General features: G+C 46.9%; 1 protein-coding gene across 1 annotated transcript; it reads left to right on the top strand.

Moving 5' to 3' along the window:
• Positions 1-1,551: 1,551 nt before the first annotated feature.
• RTP1 (receptor transporter protein 1) lies at positions 1,552-3,825 on the top strand. Its single transcript, XM_077754550.1, has 2 exons — positions 1,552-1,823; positions 3,306-3,825. The coding sequence occupies exons 1-2, from the start codon at positions 1,552-1,554 to the stop codon at positions 3,823-3,825; spliced, it is 792 nt and encodes a 263-aa protein (XP_077610676.1).
• The last annotated feature ends 14,623 nt before the right edge of the window (positions 3,826-18,448 follow it).

The following is an 18,448-nucleotide window of genomic DNA, read 5'->3' as shown; positions in this document are numbered from 1 at the left end:
CTCTTAGACCTAGAATGCGGGACCATGAACTTCATCAATAAGTTTTATACAAATTGGTAGCAAGAATGAAATTATAAAAGATTGGGAAAAAAACCCTTTAGTACCCCCAAGTAGAGGACTAGCTAAATGAATTACACTAGATCACAGAGTATAGGCAGACTACCAGACGGAATAATAATAATTAGAAAAATATTCACTATGTCGTTATTTAAAACCTAGCTCGCAGTGGGGCATGTGGAATGTGAATGTATACACATTCCATGTATATGTATACAATGTGGAATGTATATGTATACACACATAGACATACATGCACAGATAGATGGCAGTCAGGATGTATATATCATAATATTAAAAGTGATTATTTTGAGCATGGGTTTTAGGAAGAGTATTACGTTTGCTTTTATCTGTATTTTCCAATTTTTCTAAACAGAACTCTATGACTTTTATAAAGGAAAGTCGTTTATTAAAAAATGGCAGGAGAGACACCTAGAATAAAGGTTGTTCGGGGCACCTGGGTAGCTTAGTCGGTTAAGCGTCCAACTTTCGCTTAGGTCATGATCTCACGGTTCGTGGGTTCGAGCCCCGCGTCGGGCTCTGTGCTGACTGCCAGCTCAGAGCCTGGAGCCTGTTTCAGTCTGTGACTCCCTCTCTCTCTGACCCTCCCCTGCTCACGCTGTCTCTCTCTCTCTCTCTCCTAGAAATAGATAAAACATTAAAAAAAAAAAGAATAAAGGTTGTTTTCCCCATGGATATTGCCTTCTTCTTCTATAGTCAGGTTAAAAATCATCTTTTCTGCTCTTGCCAGGCTGATGCAATGGCTCCCACCTTTGTGCAAAGGTGGTTGCTCTTGTACAAGGCTGTCAAAGTATAGATCTCATTGTGTGTTGGCTACTGGGTACATACCCCGTTACAAACACCCGGCATAGAGCCTGACACAGGGGTATGTTTAAAATGAATGATCTAAATGAATTAGTATGGGCTCGGTAGCTTGGATTCAGATATGAGCTCTCTGCCATTCATACGCTAGATGAATCCCACCTCCTCATCTGTATAGTGACAATAACAATTGTGGGTCAAAAGACCGCCAATAGGTTTTGTAAATGGCATAGTGCCAGTCACAAATGGGTGGGAGTGTGGAGAGTTTATTATTATTGCTGCGTCTATTAACAGGTCCACATCTTCCCATCCCTGATGTCTCTTCAGCTCCCTAAGGCATCATGGTTACCATAGCAGCCGGAGGCTGACGATGCCTCCAGGGGCACCAAGGTGAAGCTGAGCCAGCTCCCGGGTCCTCACCTCTGCGTGCCCTTCGCAGGCCAGAGTGAGATGGTCTGAAGCTCAGCCTCCTTTTAGGCCCCCTACCTGTCTCAGGTCACTTAGACCCACAAACTCCACCTCCGGAGCCTCAGTTCAGGGCCCCGAAACACCCTTTTGGAGAGTCCCTCCTTCCCAAGCTCTGTCTCTTGGCGCCCTGCCTGGTTGCTGTGGAAACAGGTTCCAGTGCGGACAAAGGAGGGAGCTGGGTCCTGCTTCCTCCCTGTCCTGTCGATGAGGATTTTTAGACCGTGGAGACTGCGCTGCCCTACCCTACACCTGCCCTCTCTCTCCGTGTTCTCGCTTAGGTGGAGCCTGCCCTCCCTTGCCACCGAGGAGACCATGTGTAAGAGCGTGACTACAGGTGAATGGAAGAAAGTCTTCTATGAGAAGATGGAGGAGGCCAAGCCGGCTGATAGCTGGGACCTCATCATAGATCCCAACCTTAAGCACAACGTGCTGGCCCCTGGCTGGAAGCAGTACCTGGAATTGCATGCCTCGGGCAGGTGAGTGGCCCAGGAAGTAGGGGCCTGGCAGCCCGGGGGGCACCTTCCAAGAAGAGGCAGAGATATAGAGAACCCGGACGCTTAGGGTCAGTTTCACTGTTGGGCCCGTGTAGACTGGGAGGCAGAGAAAGAGTCCCTCACTGGGAGGTGAGACCCCGAAGTTTGAGTCCAGCTCTTCCCTTGCACTCCTGTGTAACTTTCCCTCTCTCAGTCCTAGCTGGCGCTTCTGACAAAGAGGTGGGACACACTTATTAGTTCTAAACTCTGACATTTTACATATTTTCATATTTTGATCATCTAAATTGGTTGAAAAGCAAGAGACAGGGGGCTCAAGGTCTATGGAAGTTGAGTTCTGTGCTCTGGTCCTGGGACAGTTCAATTTCAATCTATTTAATTCAACCTGACTTAACATAAAATACTGAACACATGAGGTGTTCTAGAAACTGGCTCTACTATTAGCTCCATGGCCCTTGAGCAATTCATTTTCCTTATTGGACCTCACTTTCCCCGTTTGTGAAAGGAGAGGTTAGACTAGATCCCTGCCTTGTGGGTCGTGGACCAGCAGCAGCAGCAGCAGCAGCATCTAGAACTTGTTAAAGATGCAGACTCTCCAGCCAGGTTCTAGACCTACTGAATCAGAACCTGCATGTCACCAAGGTCTCTCAGTGATTCAGATGCACAGTATTATCTGAGATGACTTTCTAGCACTCTTGTCCACGGGGCTATAACACTTCCCTTTGGGACAGAAGATGGGGAGGCTCTGGGGTGCAGCATGGGGGTCAGAAGCCAGGCCTTACTCCTGACCTGGTTCAGTCCATCCAATTCAATTCAAGAAAAATCTATGGACCACCTGTTATGTCTGGCTACTGGCTCTGACTCTATAGCTGTGCGTACATGGATCATTTTGTTATTCTCTGTGCCCAAGAGTAAAACAGAAGGTTAATTAAGTGACTTCACAGGTCCCTTCTGGGCAGTAACTGCCTCCACTTCTAGGCCTTGGGATGCATTAATCCAGGCACTGGCTTGGAGGCTGAGCAGGTGTCATTTTTCTCCTGATTTGGGTCTAGCCTGTTCACAGTCAGCGTTCACAGGTAAGAATGTGCAGATGGATTGTGCGTTTCCCAGCGGTTTGGGCCATCCCGGCTATGAGGCGTAAAAGAGGTCTGAGCAGGAAGGACCCATCTAGGACACCCCGAACATTTTGCAGATGACGAAGTATCCCCAGAGCCAAAGCGCCAAGGACAAGGCCTGAAGGCAGTGGATGCAGGAGGCAGGGGCCTGTGCAGCACACGGGCGAGACGGATGCCAGGGGCTTCCTGATGAGCCTGCTCTGGTCCTAACAGCGCACCCAAGGGGGGGCAGGCTGGACAGACGCTGGGGGGAAGCCAATGACCTCAGGGGCCTGTACACACTCTGCCTTTCCGGGGCCGTTTCCGCCATCTCCACTCGGTCCTTTCCTCCTGCCTCCACCCCTCCCCGCAGGTTCCACTGCTCCTGGTGCTGGCACACCTGGCAGTCGCCACACGTGGTCATCCTCTTCCACATGCACCTGGACCGCGAGCAGCGGGCGGGCTCGGTGCGCATGCGCGTCTTCAAGCAGCTGTGCTACGAGTGCGGCACCGCGCGGCTGGACGAGTCGAGCATGCTGGAGGAGAACATCGAGAGCCTGGTGGACAACCTCATCACCAGCCTGCGCGAGCAGTGCTACGGGGAGCGCGGCGGCCAGTACCGCATCCACGTGGCCAGCCGCCAGGACACCCGGCGGCACCGCGGCGAGTTCTGCGAGGCCTGCCAGGAGGGCATCGTGCACTGGAAGCCCAGCGAGAAGCTGCTGGAGGAGGAGGCCACCACCTACACCTTCTTGCGGGCTCCCAGCCCCACCAAGCCGCAGGCCGAGGCGGGCTCTGGCTGCAACTTCTGCTCCATACCCTGGTGCTTGTTTTGGGCCACGGTCTTGCTGCTGATCATCTACCTGCAGTTCTCCTTCCGCAGCTCTGTCTAAGATCCCCTTAGTGGGCTCAGGGGAACTCTCGGGGCCCAAGGCCCGTGGGGGCCAGCCAGCTGGAGGGAGGGGGCAAAGAGAGACCCGGGTTGGGAGTGGGTTAAATTCTCGTGCTGGTGCCGCCGCTGACTCCATGGGGGCCATGGACAAATCACACATCTTTGCCGTCTGTAAAATTAAGGGTTTGGCCTAGGTCCTTGGTTTTTTTAAGTGCAACCCAGGACCCCAGAGTTCTGCCTGGCTGTCTCAGGGACTTTTGGATTTGGAAGGTAGGCCGGGTGAGTAGAGTTCCCACCCTGGTTACACTGTCCATTCCGAGCTCCTACTTCTTCATCTTGCCTTCATCAAAACACTTCCACCTTGGAGTTGCATTGAAGAGTTGTGGATGAAAATGGGTTCAACTGCTTAAAAAAAAAAAAAAAGCTTGAAAATCACAGGGCTTGCTGATCTCAAAAGGCCTTTCCACGCTGATAAGCTCATTCTTGCTTTCTTGTTAAGTCCCTCCCGCTCCCCTTCATTAGGTCCCACGTGTGGGGCTGCAGCATGAAATTAGCCTGTGCCTAGTGTAGAAGCCTTATCCACAGCTCTGCTTCTATGCACACAGCAGAAGTTTATCTGGAAGAGAAAGAGGTGGAGGCATTAAGCTGTCCCTTTGTTGCTGGGTACACAGGGTCCCTTGCTTCTGTTCCCCGGCTTCCCAGCTTCCAGCCTCTCTCCACTCAGGGTGGATTCTGACGCCTGCATGGCTCCGAGATGGCAGTTGGGTGGAGTTCCGTAGACTAGGCTTCCCACCCGCCACCTATGAGCCAACAAAGACTTCAGGGGAGGTTTAGAAGGTAGAGTGTAGATGCAAAGCATAACACCTCTAGGAAACAGATATATGACCCGAGCCTCTATTATAATGAGGAGTATGCAGAGTTCAGGCACTGATTCTTAGCAGTTCTGATGGCCATGACATAGGTGCAGGGGCCTAGCCTCCTGGGCTCCTTGCTGATATCCTAGTTGAGAAGCTTTTCTACATTGGCCGTGCATGGGCCCTCTCACCAACCATCAGTTTCCCCCTAAGAACCACAGGGATGGGATGTCATTAGAAAGAGAGGGAGCATTAAAGACTTGAAGTGCTTTACCCATAGAGAAGTGCATAGATATGTGGGAAAACTGTGTATCACTTTAAAATGGGAGCTGTATGGTTTGGGGTGGGAGGAGAGTCTTTCCGATGGTACAGGTATGGATGGGGGTTGGAGGGAGGCACAAGGCAGGAGATGGGATGCCCCCCTGCGCTTTTGAGGGTTCTCGTTCGCCTCACCTCTGTTAATAACTTGATTCCTCCCGTGTCCCCTACTGATTCCCCTTTTAATGGAAAGTCACCACCAACATCTGTCATGGTGGAGGGAGTAGGGTCACTTATATAAAGATGGGATACTTTTTAATAAAGACTCTATATCTTCAATCAGGCTTAGTAGTCATTAGTGTGTGCTCACGATTCCCCACAACGTCCCCGACATGTAGTGGGTTGTTAGACCCCTGCCCCCATCTCCTCCCTCCTGCTTTCTTGGGCTCCCATATAAGGCTTTATCCAGCTCTGGCTTCAAGGTCTGGGCCGATCATGGGGGTCAGGAAGGATGCAGGCAGCCCTTGGTCAGTCATCTAGGGGACTCAGCCTAAGGCTGGTCTTACCCTTGATTCTAGTATCCGGCTGCTGACTTCCTTTGCTTTATTTTCACAGTGCTCATCCTTTATCCAGGCCACATATCCCAAACACCTTCTGTCTGGCAAGCCCTGATTTGGGTGCTGGGATCCAGTGGGCACTAAGAGGTTTGTCTCCCAGAGAGCTGTGCTTCCTGCAGAAGTTCCTAGCCCTGGCTGTCTTTTCAAAATGCTGGGGCGCTTTTAAGGAAATGTCTGTTCCCAGCCTACGACTTTAGTCCGACAGAATCAAAATTTGTGGGCACGAGGCCTGAGCATCTGAATTAAATTAAGACTGCCGGGGGTTCGCCTGCACTGCCTAGTGTAATGCCTTCTCACTGAGGAACAGGCTTCCTTTTGCACCCAATCTTATTACGATGAGCCCTGAGGTCTTCCTTGATGGCCTGCCTTGGATTCTCTAGGCCCAGGACTCAGCTTCCCTCTTACCCCCTACTCTCTGTCCTGGGAACTTGACTTTCCCTCAGAACTCCTGGGTCCTGCCTGTCCTCTGCTACAATGGCTTTGTCCTGCTCTGCGAATCTCCATTATTGAGCTCTACCACTCTTGCCAGATGCTTATCAAATTTTGTTACAAGTACTTGCTTATGGTTCGAATCCTTCCTGGAATGTGACCACAGTGTGGAAGTGGCTTATCTCAAGTCCCTTTGCCAGCTAGTGGCAGAGCAAGCCATCCAACCCTCACCTAGTTTTAGTTCAGGCCTCTTTTTTTTTTTTTTTTTTTTTTTAAAGCATTAGGCCTCTTCCTCCTCTGTAGGAAGATGTTTACTATCTATGGAAGCTTCCTCTGTTTCCTTTATTGTTTTTATAGTTGCTAATGATGAGGAGGGGTGGGCCTAGGTTTGCTTACTGGCTTATTCCTCATCTTGGCAAAGGCTTCTCTGGGAAGGTCCTTCCTTTGCACACATTGCCCCATGCCACATGATGAACTTGTTAGATGTACCCTAGGCATTATAAATAAACTTCTCAGAGACATTTCAGGATCTCAGCCTCTCCCACTGGAGCCTCTGGGTACTAGTCTTGATGTTCAAGCCAGGAGCAGACCTACAGGCTCTGAATTGTGGCTCCAGAGGCTGAAGTCCTCAGAGTGGGGTCAGCAAGAAGTGCAGCGTTGATTATGTCCCTCACACTCATGGGACACGGCCGTCCCCACGGGAGAACACTTCATGTGAGTCAGGAGCCCTGTGAAAGAAGAAAATTACCAACTCAGGACAATTTCCAACATAGTGAGTCCATAGACCATCAGAGCTGTAAGACAGATTCGATCTAGGGCCATTATGTCATGGGAAAGGAACTGAAGCCTGGAGAAAGTAAGAAACTTGACCAGCATTATATGCACAGAGTCAGGGAAGATGATTAATTCAGGATTAAGAAACACTTGAGTCCTGGGGCACCTGCGTGGCTCAGTCGGTTAAACGTCCAACTTTGGCTCAGGTCATGATCTAATGGTTTGTGGGTTCGAGCCCCGCGTCAGGCTCTGTGCTGACAGCTAGCTCAGAGCCTGAAGCCTGCTTCAGATTCTGTGTCTCCCTCTCTCTCTCTGACCCTTCCCTGCTCATGCTACCTCTCTCTCTCTCTCTCTCTCTCTCTCTCTCTCTCTCTCTCTCTCTCTCTCTCTCTCTCTCTCTCTCTCTCTCTCTCTCTCTCTCTCTCTCTCGCATAAAAAAAAAAAAAAAAAAAAAGAAACACTTGAGTCCTGGTTCTGGTACTTAGGAGCTGTATGGCCTAAGGCAAATTACTTAAACTCCTTGAGCCCCGTTTTCCTTCTCATCAAAATGGGAATAATACTCGTGCTATTGTGAGAAATAAATGATGCACTGTCAGTAATGTTGCCTGATACAGAGCATACGCTCATTCTCCTCCTTCTTCCCCTTTCCCTTTCATCTGGCAGCCTCCCTTTTGAGTCCCCGAGAGGCTTTCTCTTTGTGATTTCAGCTCTGCTGGTAAATGCTTTAGGGGGGGAAAAAAAGAAGAAAAAATAAAAAGGAAGGTAAGGGTTAACTTCCCCAGTCCAAGACTGAGACCTGGTTTATGTAAATGTATGTAGAGTCATTTCTTTTCTTCCTCTCAAATTTATTTCAAAGCAGTGACTTCATTTTTCCAGTGGCATGGTAGCCACTCTTTATTCTTCAAAGAGAGCTATATAAAAATCATCCCAAACAGAAAACACCAGTGATTTCTGGGCTCCATTCCCATTGGCTGGAATACCTCAAAAGGAATTTAGTTTCATTCCAAGTCCCATTCTGGTTCTCTGTAGGACTCCCAGCTAAGGAAATTCCTTTGGAGTAGTTTTTGGCACCGCGTGGGTACTGCCACATGCGCCAGGGAAATGAATCTGCCTGTTGTATGGCTATTTTGTGACGAAGCTTGTGAGGGTAGGTGGGGTGGTGGTTGTGCCACAGAAAACTCATTGGCCTGGGATTTGGGCAACATGGGTCCCGGCTCTGGGTTAGATGTTATCTAGGCATCTAGGCTGCTGACCTTGGGTGGCTTAGTCTTTCCCCTCCCCTCGGTCAGTTTCATCATTTGTGAAACAAAGAGGTAAGGTGATCTGAAGGGCCCCTGCTAGCCATGACCTTGTTCACACACTGCAGCTTAGCAGTGTCCTCATGCATTTGCGGTGGTGCCTGATCCTGACCCATCCAGGTCATCCACCTGACCAGGTGGGTTTGGAGTTTGACCTTTTCCCCGTTTCCTTTCTAGAGGCAAACATGTAGACATCATACCCTAATTAAGCCTCTCTATAGTGATATTTGCATTTGAAAAGGCAGTTACCTTGAGAGGTGCTACCTCATACAGGGACTTGTGTGGTAGCGATGGAATTTCAGTCTGTGGTTTGGCCCCTCATTTCTAAAATAAGCTCAGGGGTGCCTGGGTGGCTCAGTCGGTTAAGTGTCTGACGTTAGCTCAGGTCATGACCTCACAGTGTGAGTTCATGCCCAGCATTGGGCTGTGTGCTGGTAGCTCAGAGCCTGGAGCCTGCTTCTGATTCTATGTCTCCCTGTCTCTCTGCCCCACCCCCACTCACACTGTCTCTGTCTCACTCAAAAATAAATAAACATTAAAAAATGTTCTGGATAAGCTCAATCATTCTTCACTCCATCTTAATAGGGTTTTAGTAACATTTTAAAGACATAATAAGATTTTCCATATTTTCTATATTTTTCCATGTTTATTGGGTACATGCTATATGTTAGGCATTGCTCTAGGCACTGTGGATAGAGGGGAAAGCAAAGAGACTAAGTCATTTATCTTATGGATAATAGAGGAACTAGGCAATAAACAGCCTGAGTATGATGTGTGATATATTAGGGGGTGTTAAATACTAAGGAGAAGAATAAAGTAGGCAAGGGGGATAGAAAAGTAAGGGCTGGAGGTACCATTTTAGATAAGGTAACTAAGAAGAGTCTCACTAAGGAAGTGACATTTAAAGAATAATGAAGGAAATAATAGCCATAAGATATCTAGGAATAAACCTAATAAAAGAAGCAACAGATCTGTACTCTGAAAACTATAGAAAACTTATGATGGAAATTGAGGAGGACACAAAGAAATGGAAAACATTCCATGCTCATGGATTGGGAGAACAAACATTGTGAAAATGTCTGTACTACCCAAAGCAGTCTACACATTTAATACAATCCATATCAAAATTGTGGTAGAGTCCCCTCCCTAAGGAAGAAGGGAAAAAAAACACAAGGCAACCTGACTATATGCATATGTGACAACATTCCTCATGACCTTGTAACATGAGACAGCTTAATCAGACTACGCGTTTGTGTGTTACCATATATGGGAGACAAAGAAATTTAAAAAACATATTAAAAAACGATGCCACGTGGCATTCAGGGCTCAGTTCTTTGGGTACGAACCCAACTGAGCAGTGCTGGCAGGAATAAAGTTGCTTCCTGGAATGAAAAAAAAAAATAATGAAGGAACTGAGGAAGGGGGGATGACATGTGCAAAGGCCCTGATACAGGAGCAGCCTGGAATGTTCTGCTGTGAGGAGACCAATGGGGTGCAGTTCAGGCTTAGTAGTCATTACTAAAGGGTAACAGGGATTAGAGTAGTAATGGGGGTCAGACCGTGTAAATCACAGGTTATTGTCAAGACTTTGGTTTTTAATCTGAATGAGACAAGAAGTCACTGTAGGGCTTGAGCAGTGGAGTGACGTCATCCAATTTACCATCACCATGTTGAGACTAGACCATGGAGGGGCAAGAATGAAAGAGAGAAGATTAGCTGGGAGGCTACTGCAGTAATCCAGGAAAGAGGTGATTGTGACCTGTTCCAGTGTGGTGGCAACTGGGATTGAGTCTGGATATATTTTAAAAGTAGAGCTGAGAGGATTTGCTGATGACTCAGACGTGAGAGAAAGAGGAGCCATAGAGGCCCCAAGATCTTTGGCCTGGGCAACCCCCTTCAACGATGGGGAAGGCTGTGTGAAGAATAGATCTGGGGGCAATGTCTGGAGCTTGGTTTTGGATATGGAAAGTTTGGGATGTGTTGTAGGCATCCTGTTAGACATTCAATGTGAGAAATGCAAGATGGCAGTGGGATGTTCATAACAGCAGTTCAGAGGCAAGGCCCAAGCTAGAGAGAAAATTGGAGCAGTCAGCATTTAGATGATAAGAAATGTCATGAGATTAGCTGAGATTTTTTAGGGAGTGAGGGTAGATAGAAAAGAGGCCAAGGACAGAGCCTGGGGCTAAGTAGAGAGGTTGAATAGAAGGAGCAACCAATAGGGGCTGTGGAAACTGAGGCACAGAGGACGTGATTTGCTTGAGCTTTCGAAGTCATCAGGCAGCAGAGCTTGGACTGGAGCCCAGGCCTTCAGGGTCAAGTGCAGAGCTCTTTCCCCTGGCCCAAAGCAACTTCTCTGTCATGGTGCCAACTTGCTCTCTGGATGGGAGTCCTGCCCCCTCCCTCTCACGGAAGTGTTTCATCAAGTCTGAGCAGGACATGAATTTTTGTTTCTGTTTTACTTAGTGTGTTTGAAGTATTTCATAAATTTAAAATACACTAAAATTAAAAGGCTTTGTGGGAGGCCTAGACTGCCAGTATGGGTTTGGGCATTGGACACACAAATTCAGACCAAAGGGAGATGTTGTCAAAGTTGTTTAGAGGAAGAATTCTGTTGTCTTGGATCCTGTTGGCAGGCCTGGGCCACGTGTGAGCACTTAAACGGGCATGGATTCAATAAACCAGATAGCGTCAGGAGATGGGCTCGGTGGAATAATGTCACAGGGTCAACAGCTCAAGGGGAGATGAAGGTCTTCTCTTTCAAAACAGGTCAGCATCTTCTGAAACTTGCGTCTGGACCTCATCTCCATGGTGCCCTCCAGATTACCAGGGCTTGTTCTGTTTGGTTCTGGCCTGTGGTATATATTGGGGTCATAACCTGTTAATTTGTAGAATCTTCCACTGGGACTGGCAGATGGTGGGGGAGATGTGTTCCCACCCACGCCGATCTGTTGATTCAGCACGCTTGCTCCGGGGCACCGTCTGGGCTTGACACACCTTCTCCTTGTCATAATACTGTCTTGTCCTAACACCCCATTCTTCAGAGGGGACCCCCCTGGAGTCTTTGTGATCTGCCTAGGTGTTGAAAGGGTCTTGGCTCTTCTCCCTGCATCAGAAACTCATTTCTGGGAATTGAGTCTGCGTTTTTACATGCAAACAATTCTCCTTGACTTCTCCAAAGAAAGGCCAACACACATCAGATCCAGGAGATGGTTGCAAAAACCTGGTTTGTGTCCTTCCCTCAAATTCTCAAATTCAGAGAACCCCATGCCTACCTTTCTGGGGATAAGCACTAATGCCTGCAACTCACAGAAAGACCAGGGGCCTGGAAGGCCATCACTGCCCTTGGATTTTGGTCCGTGCCCTGTTTTCTCTCTGCTTCTCTATTAATTCCCCCTGAAGTGTTAACGGAAGCTGGGAATCTCTTAACAATGTCTCCTTTAGACTTAGCCCTAAGTAATTAGAGCTCTGAAAAGCAGATGCCTGTCCTCTCTCCCTATAGGCCTGCACTCATTCAGGACCAGCAGGTCTCTTGCCTGATGTCAGAAGCCATCTTGAGTCCCCTACCTTTGGTGTCTTCTCCCTCAGTTACTTTTCTGCACTAAGGCCTCATTGGAAAGGTCAAGTGATCATATATCTCCCTTTGGTTCAAAAACTCAGATGTCTCCCCATTCCCGAAACCAGGCTGAGCATCTAAGGCCTGCACTTCAGATTTTCCTGATGGTGTTCTCTTTTCTCCCAGTTTTTCTGGTTCTCCAGGGACACCAAGTCACTGAGGTTCCCCCAAATACCCACTGCCCTTTCATATCCTTGTTTTTGTATATGCTGTTCACCCATGCCTGGAACGTGTTCCCCTTCTTCAGTTTACCATTGCAAAGTAAAAAAGACTGTTCTTTCCAGGAAAATACTCATGTGGAGATATCTTAGTGATGATTTTATGGCTGAGAGTCATACAACATTCTGGATTGTGGGCTAGAGCAGCAGTGTGCCTACCTCATCCCTACCTCATCTCTGCTTCCCAAAAGCCACATGACCTAAGTCAAAGACCCACGCTGGGGAAATAGAGGCTCCCAACATTCTACAGGGGCCACACACTGGCAGAATAGCTTAGAAATGTGGTTCTCAAACTGTATGCACATTAGAGTTACGTGGGGAACTTTTAATCCCACCACCAATGCTCAGGACTTACTCCAGACTAGTTATATTCAGGTCTCTGGGGGGTAGGACCCAGGCATTGGTACTTCTGGTGCCTCCTGTGTGCAGCCTACCTTGAGAACCACTGGGAACCAGTGGAGTAAGGGTTTGGGCCCCAGAGGCTATCAGAACTGGTTTCAAATCCCAGTTTCCCCAACTCCTGATCGAGGGACCTTGGGTCACATTTTAAAAATAGAAACTTTTAATTTTAAAATAGTTTTTTTAAAATAGTTCATTTATCTTGAGAGAGAGCAAGAGAGTGGTAGAGAGTGGGAGAGAGAATCTCAAGCAGGACAGCACAGAGCCACACTGTCAGCACAGAGCCCGACTCAGGGCTTGATTTCATGACTCTAGGGTCATGAAAATTAAGAGTCAGATGCTTAACAGGCTGAGCCACCTAGGCTCCCTAAAATAGTTTTATATTTACAGAAAAATTGTAGAGATGGTACAGAAAGTTCCTATAAACCCTTCCCCAGTGTCTCCTATTCTTAACATCTTGTGTTAATATGGTTCAATTATCACAATTAATACGCCAGTATTGATGTGTTATTTATTCTTAACAGAAGTCCATCCTTGATTCAGATTTCCTTTGTTTTCACCTAATGTCCTTTCTCTGTTCCACGGGGCCATCTAGGGTCCCATGTCACGTTTAGTTGTCAAGTCTCCTTAGGCGTTGTGTTAGTTTCCTCAGACTGCCATGACAAAGCATCTCAAACTGAATGGCTTAAAACAAGAGACATCTGTTGTCTCATAGTTATGGAGGCTAGAGGTCTGAAATCAAGCACTGGCAGGCCACGCTCCCTCTGAAACCTTGGGATTAGGGTCAGGGGGGATGAGAATCCATCCTTGCCTATTCCCGGCATGTGGTTGCTAGTGACCCTTTGCCTTCCTTGGCTTACATCTGCCTCCATCGTCACATGGTGTTCTCCCTCACAAGTCTCTGTCTCTGTGTCTCATCTTCTCTTCCTGTAAGCTTACCAGTCATATTGGATGAAGGGCCCACCCTACTCCAGTATGACCTTGTCTTAACTAGCTCTATCTGCGAGGACCCTATTTACAAATAAAGTCATATTTGGATGTCCTAAGAGTGAGAACTTCAATGTATCTTTTTTAGGGATACAATTCAGCCTATTAGAGGCTTCTCTTGGCTGGGACAGTTTCTCAGACTTACGGTAGTTTGGATCACCTTAACAATTCCAAGGAGTATTGGTCAAGTGTTCTGTAGACTATCCCTCAGCTGGGATTTTTCTGATCTGTTTTTCATGATTTTAGCCTGGGGTTATGAGATGAATGGAGGAATAATGCAGAGATACAGTGCTATTTTCATTATGGTGTATCAAGGTCACATACTATCAATATGACTTATCACTGTTGATAGTAACTATGATCACTGGGCTGGGGTAGTGTTTTTGTTAGTTTATCCACTTTGAAGTTATTCTGCCACCCCACCTCCCCAGCTCCCCCATTTCCATACTGTACACTTTGGAAGGAAGTCACTATTTGCAGCCCACACTTATGGGAGAGAGAATTATGCTCCATCTCCTTGAGAGCAAATTATTTATTTAAATTATTTGGCATTCTTCATGGAAGATTTATCTATTCTCCCTCATTTACTTATTTTAAATCACTCATGTAAGTATACAGTTATGGATATTTACTTTGGGTTACAACCCACTTCTGTTTTGTTGCTCAAAGTGTTCTTGCTTTGGCCGTTAGAGTTTTTCCAGCTGGCCCCTGTGTGCCCTTGTCACACCCCCATCACCGTGTGTGACTACCTTCCTCTCTGGAACAACATACTCCAGGCCCATCTTGTCTATTTTCTGTGCGAGTCCTAGAATGAGCCATTTATTTAAGGAGACCTTGGTCCTTTTATTGAAGAATACTGTTAGAAACCAAAATCTGGATATTAGGTGTGCTTGTTGCTACTGGGGTGTTGGTGTTTGTAGGTTGGGCTACATTTTTAACCTCACTGTTTCTGTTTTCTCGCCTGTAAAATGGGGAGAAGAGAATAATAATACTTTGTGAGCTTAGATGAGAGAATTATGTAAGAGCTTAGTGTGGTCTCAGTCAGATAATAAATGCTCAGAAATGTAGGGATTATTTCCCACAGATCTTTTTTTTAAAATTTTTTTAATGTTTTATTTATTTCTAGGAGAGAGAGAGAGAGACAGCGTGAACAGGGGAGGGTCAGAGGTAGAAGGAGACACAGACTCTGAAACAGGCTCCAGGCTCTGAACTGGCAGTCAGCACACAGCCTGACGCGGGGCTCGAACCCATGAACCGCGAGATCATGACCTAAGCGAAAGTCGGATGCTTAACCAACTAAGCGACCCAGGCGCCCCTCCCACAGATCTTTTTATATTTGAGCCACATTTAGTTTCCAAGTTCTTTCTTATATGGTAATTCATCTGGTTCTACAACCCTCAGACAGAGGTAGGGCAAAGATTTTTCTGCCAGTTAATAGATGAAGGAATTAAGTGGATAAGAGTGTCAACCTGTGCTGCACTAGGACCTAAGTCTCTTGATTTCAAGATGTATTCTAGACCCAAATTGGCCACCATCTCTGCCACATGGTATTGGTATAGATTTCCCCACCCTGATCTTACCTATCTTTGCTTGAAGGGCTTCTTGTTGGTGCTAATTCTGATTCCTGCCATCGGGAAATAAGATTAACTTACAGCAAAGGAAAAGTACACACTACAATTCAGAAGAGGGTATTTATAGACATGGTGCTATATTTTCTGAAGCAAACAATGGAACACATGATTAAAAAAAATTTTTTTTCTATTCTGGGAGTTGTTGACAATCGAGAAATGTAATTTGGATGCTGAAAGATTAGCATCCTGGAATATTCTGATAATTTATTTATTTATTTTTTAACTTTTATTTATTTCTAGGGGGGAGAGAGAGAGAGAGAGAGAGAGAGAGAGAGACAGTGTGAGCAGGGGAGGGTCAGAGAGAGAGGGAGTCACAGACTGAAATAGGCTCCAGGCTCTGAGCTGGCAGTCAGCACAGAGCCTGACATGGGGCTCGAACCCACGAACCGCGAGATCATGACCCAAGCGAAAGTCGGACACTCAACCGACTAAGCCACCCAGGCGCCCTATTCTGATAATTCAGAGTAATAATAGGACAAGATATTTAATCAGTACTGACCTGAAAAATCTAAGACATGCTATTGTATTGACAGTATGATCTCCCCCCTCCCCCCCCATCTCTCTTCATGGTACAGTGATACTAAGCAGATTCAGAGAAGTGTTGAAAAAATGAAAATACAACTTACCTGAGTCATCAGTGCATGAAAAACATACAAGCCAAACAGAATTCTTTGATTCAATGCAGATGTTTATTGGAACAAATGTGTAGCTATTCACACAAAAAAAATTGCTTTTGTTGCTAATCAAACTGGCATGATCATTATTACAAATAACAGATTTCATGGTATGGAATCACAGCTACAAACTATACTCTGGGGAGATGGATTTTTGTTGCATAGAAAAGGCAATCTAAAGAGGAAGCACATTTTGAATTGGAATGGGCTGCATTTGGAGGTAATGAGTTTCCCACCTCTAGTTAAGATGGTCCTAATAGACACTCCAACCCTCTGCCTCTATAACTGTGAGAAGTTTGGGTTTCTTGAAACTTAGCAGCAGTGCAGGGGCTGATAAATGCTTGTTGATCAAGGGTAAGCTGAAGTTCCAGGGTGCATTTAGACATTTCCTCAGAATAAGGATAAAGGGAAATAAGATGAACTGGGTCCAGCCAGACGTCAGTATTTATGCACAAATCCTGAGGCTCTTTCAGATTCTATAGTTGTCTGACTTTTAGGAGAAAGGCTATTTCAGATGATGATTCTGATCCCGGAATCAGCACCATGTCCTTTTTCTTTTCCGGGCCTAGTAAACAAACATTTTTGTGGGAGAGGCTAGTGTAATATGAGGAAAACCTGAGCGGACATTCACTCTTGCGATCCCTTCCACCTGGAAGGCCCCCCTCTGTTTCACCTGCAGGAATGCCCACCGTCCTCAAGGGTCAGTGCTACCATCATCTCCTCTGAGATTCCTTCCTGATGTCCCCTCTTCTTTCCCTTGCCCCCATACCAGAGTGGCTATTCTTTTGCCTCCACGCTGCTCCCAAGCATAGAGCGTATTCTGGGTGTATTCTGTTCATGGTAGTCACCTGTGTATGTGTCAGCTCTTCCTGTAGAAGCTCCCAGAATACCTCATCTTGGTATTCTCCATAGCCCAGTCAGCATAGCCTAGCACGTGGAGACATCTGGGCAGTGCTGTGACATGAGAAGGTATGGGGTTTTGGAATGTCTTAGAGCAACCCCAAACTTTGCATTGCAATTCTTTGGTGTCTGAGATAGGGCTCCAGCTTGTCTGACACGTATCTGACGAAGTTGGGTCCCCATTGGCATCTTCCCTTTATAGCATAGAATGCAAGGCAGAGAGGTAGAACGACTTGCTCACGGAACCAGCAGCAGGCTGTGAATTGCTGTCCCTGAGCACTCAGCCTAGGGCTTAGTTTCCATGAATTCTCACCCCTCAGTATCTTCATCTTCTGAAAAGAGGTTCTGAATGACTCCACCAGCTGCAGAGCAGGTTAAGAATGGAAATCTCCCATGAAGACCAATTGGGATGAAAGAGAAGACAGGAACCTGAGGATTCTGATCCTTTGAAGAGCTTAGATCTCAGAGCTCTGGAGGGGATGAGGTCTCCTGAGAGAGGAGGTGGTTCTTGGAGGGGAGAGGCATGCTTCCTGGGAGACACTTGTGATCTTACGGCGCCAGGGCATCCAGAGTGAGGGACAGGGGTGAGGGATCAGTGGACTTGCTGCTTGGGCTTAGCTGGGAATGTAGTAAAGAAGAGTTCAGGGATCTGAGTCTAGCCTTACCAGTGCTGACCTTGTGCAGCTCAGGTTCCCAGGAAAGGTAGGAGCAGATGCTCTGCTTAGGAATGAGGAACGTTCCATGGGGTGCCTGGGTGGCTTAGTCGGTTAAGCGTCTGACTTTCACTTAGGTCATGATCTCACGGTTCGTGGGTTCGAGCCCCGCGTCGGGCTCTGTGCTGACTGCCAGCTCAGAGCCTGGAGCCTGTTTCAGTCTGTGACTCCCTCTCTCTCTGACCCTCCCCTGCTCACGCTGTCTCCCTCTCTCCTAGAAATAAATAAAACATTTAAAAAAAATTAAAAAAAAAAAAAAGGAATGAGGAACGTTCCCTTGGCTAGCACTTTGCTAGGCTACATTCTTGGGAACCAGGGCATGGTGGACGAGGTGGGGATGGTGAGAGCAGTGGATGCAGAACTGGGTCTGCATCAAAGCCCTGTTGTTGAAGCTTAAGGTAATTTTTACCTTTTGGTTACTTCAACTTTAACTTATTTCATTAGGGAAAAATGTCTTTATTGGATCCTAGACTGTCAGCGCTGGAAGGGTCCTTTTAGATGAGGGGAAGGGACTTGCATAGAGTCACAGAGGTGCTGGGGGCAGAGCTAGTTCTAGAATCTGGCATCTGACTTCCCAGTCCACTGCTCCTGGTCTGCCCCCCCCCCCCCATCTTGTTCTGCTTCTCTCAGGCATTTTCAGTTTCGTGTCCAGCTCACATTCACAAGTGCATGGCTATGAGACAAGCTATTGGACTAATAACCTTGTCTCTTTCTTTTTGTTATGGGGAACAAGGATTGGGAATGGGAAAAGTGCATGGTAGCAAAGAAGCATGGGACATTTGTGGGCAGGCAAAGGAGATGGTCAGGGTTGAGGGGGAGGGTATATACTGATCAGCCCTGAGACCCAACGGGATTTGTAGGAGAACTTCATCTGCCTGGTAAACACAGTAACTTTTGCTAAATCATGTTTATTGAGCATTTAAGTTATGTCTGCACTGTGCTAAGTGCTATGTATATATTAATTAATTTGATCTTCATCAGACTCTTATGAGGTAGTTAAGGTATGCCATATTTATAACATGGACAAAGAAACTGCCATTCAGAGGTAAAGTCACCTGCCCAATGATGCAAATCCAGTATGTGATAGGGCCTGGATTCAGCCTTGTGTTCTGATCACTCAGCTACTCTGCTCCTCTAAAGACTATGGGGCGGGGGGGCTAAGATGCCCCCTTTATTGGCCAGTAATGGGTGGGCTGAATGAAGTGGGTGAAAGGTGAGGGGCAGGCATCTTGCATCAGATAATTTTCCTGGGCTGCTGA

This window comes from Crocuta crocuta, unplaced genomic scaffold (assembly GCF_008692635.1).
Source record: "Crocuta crocuta isolate KB4526 unplaced genomic scaffold, BGI_CrCroc_1.0 scaffold70, whole genome shotgun sequence".
NCBI lineage: Eukaryota > Metazoa > Chordata > Mammalia > Carnivora > Hyaenidae > Crocuta > Crocuta crocuta.
Note: the sequence above shows the minus strand (reverse complement) of the source record. Positions and strands in the feature narration are given on the sequence as shown.